The following is a 12739-nucleotide window of genomic DNA, read 5'->3' as shown; positions in this document are numbered from 1 at the left end:
AGGAAAATTAATCCTATATTATTCTAAGACTCAGGAAGAGCATTTAGACAGTAGCAATAAAGCAAATGCTGATTACTGACCTAATGAAAATTACTTAACAGCTATACTGGATGGAGGGGAAGGGAAGGGCTCCTGTGCACAGGGCATGGACACAGGTGGAAGGGTGACATCCTCATTGTCCACAGCAGGACATAATCATTGATCATCATCAAAACTGAAAATCAATATAATAAAAGCATGCTATTTGAGATACGGAGGCAAATTCCAAAAGAATTAGCTGAAAGAAGTTGAAAGAGATTTTTTCTAAGAGTAGTTAACATCGGGGAAGGAGAATGCATACTGAACAGTATTTACTTAAGATTTGTAGCATTATTTGACTCTGCATTATGTGTGTGAATGTATATGATAAAAAGTTTTAAAAAATATTTCAAATATGGAAACAAAAACTTAGAAAGTGAATTTCCTAGTGCAATTTCAACATAAGGAAAAAAAAATGATCTCACGAGAATAAGTTCCACTAATTCCAGACTGTGTTAAACACTTCTGAAGTTCTTCAGCATCCACTTCACCATCCTGTTAAAAAATAATTATAACCTGATTAATAGAAGAAGTTGTATAAAAGCACACTAAAATGCTAACTAGCTGTTTGAGGCCAATGAATAAATATGCAGTCTTCAAAATATTACTCTATTATCAACTACAAAATTATAGAGATAATTACAGATGACAAAGACACAATAGAGAACATCACACAACATGAATATTTTCTCACAATCAAATTTTATTCTATTAAATTATGCAGGCATTTCACATATAATTTATATTCTCTACTTCTGAAAAACAGCATAATCACTCTGTCCTATAATGCAATGTAAAATCTTGTAAGAATCATTATACTTCTGCTATAAAAAGTTAGAAAAATGCCTAAAATGTGTTTGGAGAAGTCTCAAAATTTTTCTTTCATGCTTCTTTTGAGGGGAGCTTATTTCTAAAGGATACTGAATCTTTAACTGGAAAGAGAAATATCATTTTCTTTCACATCTTTGCTCTCAGCTTGAGAGTCCCCCTACATTTTGGTGCTATTCTTCTGACTTTTGTCCAAATATTCTTTGCCATTCTTATGGGAAAAAAATCTTTTATCACAAATAAGAAATCACAATCAAAGTGAAACAGGTTGAATAATCTCATGTTTCAGTACCTCATCCTCTTTTCTACAAAAATAAAGAGTAGAATAATTTACTTGAAAGCATCTCATACAAGGTCATGAATTCAAAACAACAGCTCTGAGAAAGGATTAAGGAGGCAAATTTAAATCATATAATTTATAAGAATCCAAAAAACAAACAAACAAAACTTTTACAAACTAATGCTAAGAAGTATTACAAACACGTCTAAGGAGCATTATAAACACTTTTAAGGAGTATTATAAATATTATCAGGCAAGTGAGAGACTTTTAAATTTGAGGAAGTTTAAAAAAACGTGGTGCTGGAGAAGACTCTTGAGAGTCCCTTGGACTGCAAGGAGACCCATCCAGTCCATTCTAGAGGAGATCAATCCTGGGTGTTCATTGGAAGGACTTATGCTAAAGCTGAAACTCCAATACTTTGGCCACCTCATGTGACGAGTTGACTCACTGGAAAAGACTCTGATTCTAGGAGCGATTGGGGGTAGGAGGAGATGGGGACGACAGAGAATGAGGTGGCTGGATGGCATCACCGACTCAATGGACATGAGTTTGAGTGAACTCCGGGAGTTGGTGATGGACAGGTAGGCCTGGCGTACTGTGGTTCATGGGGTCGCTAAGAGTCAGACACGACTGAGCGACTGAACTGAACTGAACTGAAAAAAACTCAGTTGTTACATTAAATTACGTTTTAATGCAATATTTAAAAAAACAAAATTAATGCAAAAAAAAATCTGTGAAAAAATACGCAGTTTTTAAATAAAGGCTCTGACCCTGTGTTTGCACCATTCACCTCATTTGTCTCTTGATATTGATCCTGTTTAGGTCTATCAAGCCTGTTAGATTTACCTGATGGTCTTAAATTTTTAAGATATTTAAGTATATATCAGTTTATTTATTGCATTTTAATCTGCTTGTTTTGGGGAAATAAACCCAAGTATTTGGTAGAACAAAAATTTAAGGAAAGTGTCAAATAGTACAATCATAGCAAATCATTGTTGACAACTGTTAACAATGAAATAGTTTGTAAGTCAAATAAAGGTCTCTAAATATACATGTCTGGTTCTTATATTTTAAGTTGTAGTTTTATAAAATGAGTTTATTATATAGTCAGCTATAGATTACATACTTTTTCCCAGTATTACACTACTTAAGAGTTCATTGCAGATAAGTGGTATAATGTAATAGGATTGCATTTAGCTGCAAACAATAGAAAATACAATCAAAGGGGCTTAAACAAATAAATGTTTATTGGGGCAAGGCAGATCAAGACTGTGGCAAGTTAACAAGACCATCAATCTCTTTCATATTTCCAAACCCCTCATCCACAGGCCTTTATCTCAAGCTTCTGGCCTCCAGATCACAAGATGGCTACACCTCCATACTTCAAGTCCCCTTTCCAGGCAAGTAGTCCCCTTTCCAGGAGGAAAAAGGGCTAACACTAGTTTCAGCTAAGCTTTCCTCATTTGGAAAAGGAAAGCATCCTAAAGAAATTGCACCTACATCTCAATGGCCAGTATTATGGCACATGGCTACCTTTATACAAAGGTGTCTGAGACAGGATTAGGGTTTTCCAACTTCTAATACACATGAAAAGGGAAAAGGACGTTTTGAATGAAATTTGGGTAGCCAAAACAAAGTGTGTGCAACATATAATAATTCTGTGTATAGATATTTCTACAAAGACATATGGGATCTAGTGAACATTTAAATGAATGAAAAATGAATAGAAAATATTACCAAACTGCTCTGAAGTTCTAACCACTCAATAAATCTTGACTACTGTAAAAGGAAAAAGACATGATCTGTGTCTAAGACTCAAGAGTGAATCTCTGTCTCTGCTCATTAGTTTGGTATTCGCGCCTTCATTCCGCCCCATTTCCTTTACCTTTCCCTGATCTGCTTTACCATCAGGGCTCTCCCAGAAACATCCACTGTGTATAAGTCTCTGTGACACTCTGCCCCAGCTTCCTCAAGAAGATTTACATAGAGATCACTTCTTCCCAGATCCGATCTGGCTCAGTCTCCATGCACCACCTTGGTTTCTTGTAACATGTCAGACACCAAACTAACAGACTTTTTAATAAGATAATTATGACCACCCTAATTTCTGATCTCAGGGAAAAAAACTGGATAAGTTTAAAATACAAATTTCATATACATTTTAAATGATACACTAAACAAAAGAGCTTGACGTTTGTTTTAGATTGCAATAATTTTTTTTAAACTGATATTTGTGCTGTATATTTAGCATTTTACCTGGCCAGCAATAGCAAGGAAGCATTTCCACATGGGGTCTCCTGTTGAAATACTGCCTGCATAAGATGGGTGTCCAGGGTATCCTGGCTGGCCCGCTGGATTGCCAAAATTTCCAAACTAAAAGAGTGAAAAGGGAGGAGGTTGTTAATATAAATGTTACCCATGATACACTAAATTTGGTTTAAAAGAAAATAGTTGAGAAGTCCGTTGAAAAGTAAAAACTGAGTTACTGAAACTTCCCAAATTATCACAAAAGCTGTTAGCTACAAACGGTTAGCTGTTCTGCATTACTTAATTCATCTCATTAACAAATATTATCCAATGTTCTTTAAAAGTCTTAAAGAAAAAAGAAGTCTCTAGCCTCTAAGAATGAGGCACACTTTAAAAAAGTGTTGATCATCATCACGGAAGCAAAAAGCTTAAAAATACAAGAAAATTTCACCTATAGTAAAATGAAAAAGTAGTAACCCTAAAGATACATACATAGAAGAATACAAAGTAAATACAATGAAACTGTGACCATGACCAAATCATGGGAAAGTGCATAGGGCTGAAACATCCTGTCCACCAAAATCATGTATTGTTTTAAAAAGCAAGACACCAGTGAAGAGAACAATAGATGGTAATTCAAACCATGATCCTTTTCAAAATAAGAATAACAAGAATACCAACAATAATAATAGCTAATATTTATTGAGAGCGTGTTATATCTTAAGTACTGTTCTAACTACTTTCTCACTATCGTGTGATTTCCCAAAAAGTAGGTGAGGTATGAAAGTACTATGTCCTTTTTCCAGTTGAGGACATAAAACTTCAAGCAGTCTCCTGAATTAGTTAAAGTTAAATGGCTAGTACCAGGTAAACCATGATTCAAATATAGGTGGTCTGACCCCAGAGACTACATACCGTTTGTTTCCTGCTTTGGCTCTGGTAATTGTTTTTTTTTTTTTTTTTACTCTGGAACTTTGTATGCATTCTTTCATATCTTAGGCATTTTGCATGCTTGTTGCTCTGTCACGTGTGACTCACTGCGACCCCATGGACTGTAGCCTGCCAGGCTCGTCTGTCCATGGAATTTTCCCAGCAAGAATACTGGACTGGGTTACTATTTCCTCCTCCAGGATATCTTCCTGACCCAGGGATTGAACCCACATCTCCTGCATTGCAGGTGAATTCTTTACCACTGAGCCACTGGGAAAGTCCAGAGAGGCATTTTTTCCAGTGTTTTTAATGAGTCTGGAGGATGAAGAAATATCTTGACTACCTTTGAAGAATGCGCAGAGATTGATGGAAGGCAAAAAGAGAAAAGAAATCTAAGTACTGGGTGGTGGTGGGGGGGCAAAAAAGAGCCTTTTGTAGCAGTTTGAAAAGCTGCAGCTTGGGATATGGTAAAGGCAAAAGGAATACCATATGGGAACTCCAGGAAATGTGCTCAGGGATGCAACCAAAAACTAGATTAGAAAGCAATAAAGTACAAGAAAGGAAACAAAAACCGTTAATATAATGAATTTTTTTTTAAAGTGACTGTTTAATAATTACTTCTTTGGGACTCCCCTGCTAGTCAGTGGTTAAGAATCTGCCTGTTAAAGCAGGGCACATGGGTTCAATCCCTGGTCTGGGAAGACCTGACACCCCAGTGGGCTACTAAAACCAAGCCACAACTACTGAGCCCAAGCTCCTGAACCCATGCTCGCAGCAAGAGAAGCCACTGCAATGGAGTCGGACACGACTGAGCGACTGAACTAACTGCTGCTGCTAAGTCACTTCAGTCGCGTCCGACTCTGTGTGACCCCATAGACGGAAGCCCACCAGGCTCCCCCGTCCCTGGGATTCTCCAGGCAAGAACACTGGAGTGGGTTGCCATTTCCTTCTCCAATGTGTGAAAGTGAAAAGTGAAAGTGAAGTCGCTCAGTCGTGTCCGACCCTTAGCGACCCCACGGACTGCAGCCCACCAGGCTCCTCCATCCATGGGATTTTCCAGGCAAGAGTACTGGAGTGGGGTGCCATTGCCTTCTCCGGAACTAACTAACTAGCATATCTTAATTTACTCATAAGCAACATAAAGAACTGAAAAGATGTGGTCTAAAAAATTCACGGAAAGAATGTCTAGCAAAACTGGGGAAGGGGCGCGGAGGAGGAGGGCTGAAGGGAGGGTGGCCCAAAAAAGATACTGGAACAAGAAGGATGCTTTGTTCCTCTATCCCAAGAAAGAAATTTCTAAAAGCACTCCATACCCATGGTTCCACAAGGATTCGCCTAAGGGGCCATCAGGCACCAGAACACCTGCGGCTTTCCGCTAGGCCCCAGCCCCGGCTTCCTACACTGCGCAAAGAAAGCAGTGTACTTGGCGCCGCCGAGTACCAGAAGCAGAAGTAAGCAAGGACCGACAGAGGGTGAACCCGGCAAGTGGCCACGGCCGCAGGGGCGTCACATCCCGCGGGGGCGGAGGACGCGCCGAAGCGGCCAGGACTCACCCCTCCGCCGTATCCCGGGTAGGCCATAACAATCTTGCGAGCGTCAGCCGTAGAGTCGGCGACCGCCCGGCTGGGAGAAAAGCGGAGTTCTAGGTGCAGGTGCAGGCGCAGGTGAGGGTCAGAGACGCACTTGCAGCGCCTTTCACGGCCTCGAGACCAACCTTTTCGGAGTCCAGCCCCGCCCTACTCGGTTAGGATTGGCTGAGACCTGCCCTTCGCAGCCTATCCGGCCTAGGCCCGCCCCTTCACCAGGGCTAGTCCCACCCATCTCGTCTCTGATTGGCTTCACGCGCCCAGCCTTTTCCTACTCCGCCCCTATTGACTAGCTTAGGTCTCGCGCTCTAGCCTTCCTGAACTGCAAAGAAACCTTTGCTGCAGTTAACTTCCATGCTCTTTGGAAAGGCTCTCTAGGCCGGTTTCTTTTCACCTTAGAAATCCCAGACCAGCCCGCCCATGACTTCTTTTTACCGATTTGTCCACTTTTTAAAAGATGGACTACGAAATATATATCTATGAATTTCAAAACTTGCAGAGTTACTTATATCTCTTTTTCCGTAGCACCAAAATTATGAAACTTTGACTTCTCCAAAGGTAGTGCGTCTAAGTTAAAATGCTCTTGACACCAAATTTTACAAAAAGATTATTATAGCTTGTTTGGTAGATAAATGGTGACAAGAGTTGTCAAATTTAGCAAATAAAAATACAGAATGTTCAATTAAATTTTATTTTCAAATAAACAATGAATTTAAAAAAAAATGAGTATGTCCCAAACGTTGGATGAGACATACACTTGTACTAAAAAATGATTTGCTGTTTATACGCTGATAATATACAAGACATTCTATATATTATGTAATAACTCAACAGATGACTCAACATTTGGGCAAACTCTTAACTCTTGAGTTATGCCGCCTAATAATATCCATCGAAAGGAGCAGCTTGTTTTTTAATTACTCAGTGAAAAGTTAAATGCTTAATTACTTTGATTTATTAAGTAGTAGTCATTGAACAGTTCTGCTTTTCTCTGGAGCTCAAGTGAATTTTGCAGCTCCAGACTGAAAAAGGAAACACACATGGGAAGGACAGCTGTAAATTCAGTTTAAAAACAAACAAAAAGACCATGATGATATTATTCTGAGTTACCTCTGAAGAATAAGACAAGGGCTAAAAATGTTTCTTAAAAATAAGGATGTAAAAAAATAAATAAAGATGTGGAAGAAAGTGTTACCTATTGGCAGGGGAAATTAAGCTTGCAAAGCTGAGTAACTACAGAGGAGGAACTTGTTCAACATTGTAAAACCTAATTTTCCCAGAAAGAGAAAGGAAGATTGCTAACATACAAAGCACCCTTGAGAAAGTGTGCCTTGGTTCCGCTAACACAATAAGAAATACTTTGGCCAATGAGGTTAAATTGGCATAAATAGATAAAGGGGGACGGTAAAAACTTTTTGATAAGAGGAAAGAACATTTGACTCATTAAAGCATCAAGTGATAAAACATTACAAAGCAAAACAAATTGAAACCAATTGGTATCATTTCAAGGGGGCTTCAAAAAGCTCTGGTATCATAGTCCTTTATGGCTCAGTGCAGAGAAGAATTCAGCCAGAGCAAAGAGGTAAATAAGAAGTGAATTATTAGAATAGGACGCCAGTGAGACTTAAAAGAGGGTGGGTGAGAAATGTCGTGCCCCAAGAATTTCATGGGCTACAGTTTCATAATCAAAGGAAGAGTGGGGAGGGGGAAAAGACCTTCTTTGTCTTTCTTGAGTAGATGTCATGCTTCCATCATTAGTTCCTCTTCCAGGTTAAATAGGGTCGTTTTCTTGTCCCTGTGTGATCAAACTAGGTCCACAAATTGTTTTTTATGTGTGCAGAGAGCATGTCCTAGAGATCATAAATTTACTGAGCTCACAGGGCAGGACGTGCGTCTCATACCACCATTGTTTTATTGTTTGGGGGCGTGTCCCAGACTTCTGTTGCACGGTTTTGTTGTTAAGCAATCCTTCTTGGTTTTGTGGTTAAGCAAACCTCTTAATTTATAGGGGTGTCCCATATTTTCCTACTTACAATCCCCTAGTGTGATTCACTATTTAAGCACTTACTTTGTCCATTCTGTCCCTATCAAAATCGTTGCAAAGTTTTATTCTAATTGATTAGCTACAAATTCAAAGAAATGCTCAGAAAGGACCAAGTGTTTTACGTTTACAATTTTAGTCTAAATCTCTGGTCAGAATTTTTGTGCATCTTCTTTTCATCATACTAGCCTTATCAATGCATTGCATTTGTGTCAGCACTCCATGTGCCCCTTGCATTTCTACGTATATAATTTCAAGATGTGCTAAGTCGCTTCAGTCATGTTTGACTGTAGCCCGCCAGGCTCCTCTGTCCATGGATTCTCCAGGCAAGAATACTGGAATGGATTACCATGCCCTTCTCCAGGGGATCTTCCTGACCCACATTTTTTATGTCTCCTGCATTGGCAGGTGAACTCTTTACCACTATTGCCACCTAGGAAACCCATAATTTCAAGATAAGAGATGCTATTTTCTTCAAGGGCAGAGAGAAGCTTGGCTGCAGGATAGCAAAGACAAACTCTCCTTCCAGGACAAAGTTTGCTTGTGTATGCTAGCAGAATTTTCCTAGAGTTCCTCCATGGTGATTCAAACCCATTGCTTCTATATTACCCATCTAGCAGCTTCATTTCACTCAGTGGAACTTGGGATCAAAAGGAATTCATGAGAACTCCTCCAGGCTGAGGAATCCACAGCCTATTGTGGTGTGAGTAACAAAGTCCTTTGTCTCTGACAGAGAAACCTCTTCTGTCCTTCTGTCAACTTCTGTGAAATTGTTGCAGGCTACTTGTTTGCTGGTAAATAGGATAAAATATCAGACCCTTTGAAGTTCTAGGTAGTGTGTTTCTTTCTTAGAGAAAGAACTACCCAGGGAAACTCCTACTGAAGGGTAGCAGAATATCCCACCCCAAAATATGCCACTTTGGCATAAGGATTATCCTGAAGCCAATTGAGAAGAAGCAGACACAAGAAAAGTTCTCTATTCTCCATTTGTCTAAAAGCAGGACCAAAGTGACACTCCTCCACTCTCTACCAGGAAGGACAGAGATGAGTACTCTGAGACAAGTGTGGACCCTTACCATAACGAAAGCAGGTACTTTTGCTTGTTTATCCTTCTTTTCCTGTTAACTACCCCAAAGGTAGTTTACGCATACCTTCCTTTTCTGTTTAGCTGAAGATGGCATTTAAGCCAAAGTTGTAAGCCACCTCTGAGAATTATTCATTTTTCTCTATCTCCCATGTCATCTTCCCTGGTGGCTCAGCAGTAAAGAATCTGCCTGCAGTGTAGGAGACCTGCAGGAGATGCAGGTTTGATCCCTGGGTCAAGAAGATTCCCTGGAGAAGGAAATGGGAACCCACTTCAGTATTCTTGCCTGGGAAATCCCATGGACAGAGGATCCTGGTGGGCTACAGTCTGTGGGGTCTGAGAGTTGAAAATGACTCTCAGCAATGAGTTGGAAACAACTAAGCACACACACACACACACACACACACACACATAACACAACATATACCTGAGTATATGTTAGTAAACCTCTGGGCTTTTTTTCACTTTCTCATCTGTTTTTTATTATGGGGATCTCTGCCAAGAACTCAGAAGGGTAAACAGAAAATTATTTTACCACCCTTACACTATCATTTGAGATGCAGAGAAGATTTTCAACTATAGTCCAGTGTATCTCTCTCTAAACCCATTATTTCATATAATAAATTTTCCAGTATAGGAACTGAAATTTCAAATGAGTCAATAGGATTGTTTGTTAAAAGTAATTGTATGATACAGCAACCCAAGCTGACTGTTCTCTTCCTCTCTGTATATCCCCTGCTTGACCAGTGAGTGCCTGCTTCACCTACAGCCTACTCACCTGGCTGACTTTCCCACATACTTGCCCCAGGCCCTGGTTAATAACTGTTACTCTAGCCACCATGATAGCTTATCAAAAGGGGCAGTGAGGGACGTGCCTTCTGCTGGTTCCCCTGGTAACCAGTGAGTCAACTTGATGTCAATTCCCCCTATAATTGGTAACTCCCGGCCCCTGGAGCAAAGAATGCCTGGTGTCCTGCCCGCAGTCCCCTACACATGGCAGGGTATTTCTCAAGGATATTGTGTCAGACGTGCAAGTTCTCCCATCCCTTAAACCTTTGATGTGTCTGTTGCAGACATCAGAGACATTTCTTTGGACGTAAGGCTGGTTAAGCACAGGCTTGCAGACCCGCATAGTGCAGCTCAATAGTAACAGTAATGACAATTTGCTCCATGATTCAGTGAGTATGGTATGAACAGTATCATTTTATGAAAATAGAATGTATAAAAACCATTTTAAATTGTACATGTTTTTTCATAAATTACTCTGTTATTTCATAAAAAATAGCTTATAGAGTAAATAGACTTTTCTGGTGGCTCAGTGGCAAACAATCTCCCTGCCAATGCAGGAGACAATGGTTGGATCCGAAAGATCCCCTGGGGGAGGGGATGACCATCCACTCCAGTTTTCTTGCCATGGACAGAGAAGCCTGGCAGGCTACAGTCCACAGGGTCACAAAGAGCCAGACACGACTTAGCGACTAAACAGCAACAATAATAAACAGTGTGTAACAGGCACTGTTTTGTGAAGTGTTATTCCTCTAAAGAATTCCATCAGGTATAGACAATTATTATTTTATAAATTTGAAAAGTAAGATGGAGAGTTGTATATCACTTATCTATAATTCAGTGTCACAGCAAAGCTGAGGTTAGAACCCAGGAAGTTTAGCTGCAGACTGTGGTCTCTTAAACATTACATTTGTTTGCTTTGTATTTTAAAATACAAAATTTTGTATTTCGCTGATAGATCTTCTTGCTTCTCCACTAACCCACGTCAGTCTATTGACAGCACAGCTGAAAGAGCAACGCTTTAAAAAAATAAGTTACATCATGTCCAGCTAAGGCTCCAATCCCATAAGTGGCCCTTATCTCACCCAGAGGATGAAAGAATATGCTTGCGATGGCCTGTAAAGTCCTGATGTGATCTTCCCCAGTGCTGCTGCTCTGTAACCACTCTATGACTCACCTCTGGCTCAATCCACCCCAGACTCACTGGTCTCCTTGTTTTAGAGGAGAGAGCCCATTTACTCTCTCTCTACACACATAGTATTTTAAAATAAAACAAAAATTATTTACACCATAAGTGAAGAGGTCTTAAAGAGTAGAAAAAATGGCACACCAGTAAGTAGAGAAATAAACAAGAAAATTCATGGTTTTGACTAAGATGAGCCAAAAATTTGTTCTCTTACACAGGAAATACATGCTTTCTGACAAGTGTAAAGTTTTCATGACCATGTCTACTTATATTATTTCTTCCAAATCTTGGTGGTCTTTGGCCTCAGGGTGAGTTTAGATATTCATTAACCAGTACTTTCACTCAGTTCAATTCAGTTCAGTCGCTCAGTCGTGTCCGACTCTCCGCGACCCCATGAATCACAGCACACCAGGCCTCCCTATCCATCACCAACTCCCTGAGTTCACTCAAACTCATGTCCACAGAGTCGGTGATACCATCCAGCCATCTCATTCTCGGTCGTCCCCTTCTCCTCCCGCCCCCAACCTTTCCCAGCATCAGAGTCTTTTCCAGTGAGTCAACTCGTCGCATGAGGTGGCCAAAGTATTGCAGTTTCAGCCTCAGCATCAGTCCTTCTAGTACAATACAAACACTGAAATAACAATGGTTCCCTTTCCTATCTGTGCCCATCTCACTTTCTCTTTCCCTCTAAATGGATTTTTTCTTTCTCCCCCTCTTTGCAGATGGAAAACATAGGAAAATATAGACAATAAATATTTACTGCTCTTCAGCAAACTTCAGAGCCAGAATCTGCCCCTCTCAGGAATCATTTATACGCCAAATACTAAGATATACCAGCTAATGGAAAACAGCATGAATGAAATTTATTTAATAGCACTAAGAAATTTCACATAGATAGCCTAATTCATTTTAGTAGATAAATGCTTATTTAACATCTATATTGTAGTACTAGTTTAGATGGAAAAAACATACATCAGTGCAAGTGGGGAGGATGTCCTTGTCCTTGTGGAGCTTATATTCTAGCAGGCAGAATAAGCAATAATAACTAAAGATAATGAGTAAGTAAATTAATATATAGTATGTTAGAAGATGATAAATGCAGTGGAACAAAAGGAACATGAAAACAGAGGTGGGGTAGGGAGGTGACTAAGTAGGTGGCAGTATAGAATGGGGTGCCCAAAGTAGCCTTGTAAAGCAAAGGATGTTTATGCAAAGGATTAAAGGACATGAGCAAGTTAGACATGAAATTCTCTGTAGAAAGTATATGCCAAGCAGAACTAGAGCTATAATCCAGAAATCTGATGACCTGTTTAAAGCAAAGTAAGGAACCCAGTGAGTCTCGTGTGGATTGAACCAGAGGTGAGTCATAGAATGGTTAGAGAGCAGGAACATTGGGGAAGATCACGTCAGGACTTTACATACCTTTGCAAACACATTCTTTCATCCTCTGTGTGAGATAATGGCCACATAAGGGATTGGAGCCTTAGCTGGACATGATGCAACATGTTTTAAAGCATCATTCTTTCAGCTGTGCTAACAGACTGAAGTGGATTAGTAGAGAAACAAGGAGATCTATCAGCAATCTGTTGGTAATTTAGAGATAATGGTGACTTATCATGGAGTAAGCTGAGATGGTGAGATGGTGAGAAGCAGTCAGATCATTTTCCATTTTTAAGGTAGAGCCTTCTCGAT

General features: G+C 39.9%; 1 protein-coding gene across 3 annotated transcripts in view; it reads right to left on the bottom strand.

Moving 5' to 3' along the window:
• Positions 1-12739, bottom strand: part of GCA (grancalcin) — a 44572-nt gene that overhangs the window by 12712 nt on the left and 19121 nt on the right. The window contains exons 1-3 of one of the 3 annotated variants that reach the window (XM_088829768.1): positions 5918-6082; positions 3444-3560; positions 504-573 (exon numbers count right to left, since the gene is read on the bottom strand). In XM_088829768.1, coding sequence (XP_088685894.1) covers positions 504-573; positions 3444-3560; positions 5918-5944 — 214 coding nt within the window. In that variant the 5' untranslated portion in view covers positions 5945-6082. Of the gene's footprint in view, positions 1-503; positions 574-3443; positions 3561-5917; positions 6083-12739 lie in introns of those variants that run through there. The other 2 variants (XM_055397349.2, XM_055397350.2) reach the window with 2 other exon arrangements.

This window comes from Moschus berezovskii, chromosome 2 (assembly GCF_049115385.1).
Source record: "Moschus berezovskii isolate FMDL1 chromosome 2, NW_MosBer_1.0, whole genome shotgun sequence".
Taxonomy (NCBI): domain Eukaryota; kingdom Metazoa; phylum Chordata; class Mammalia; order Artiodactyla; family Moschidae; genus Moschus; species Moschus berezovskii.
This window is presented reverse-complemented; position numbering and strand designations above follow the sequence as displayed.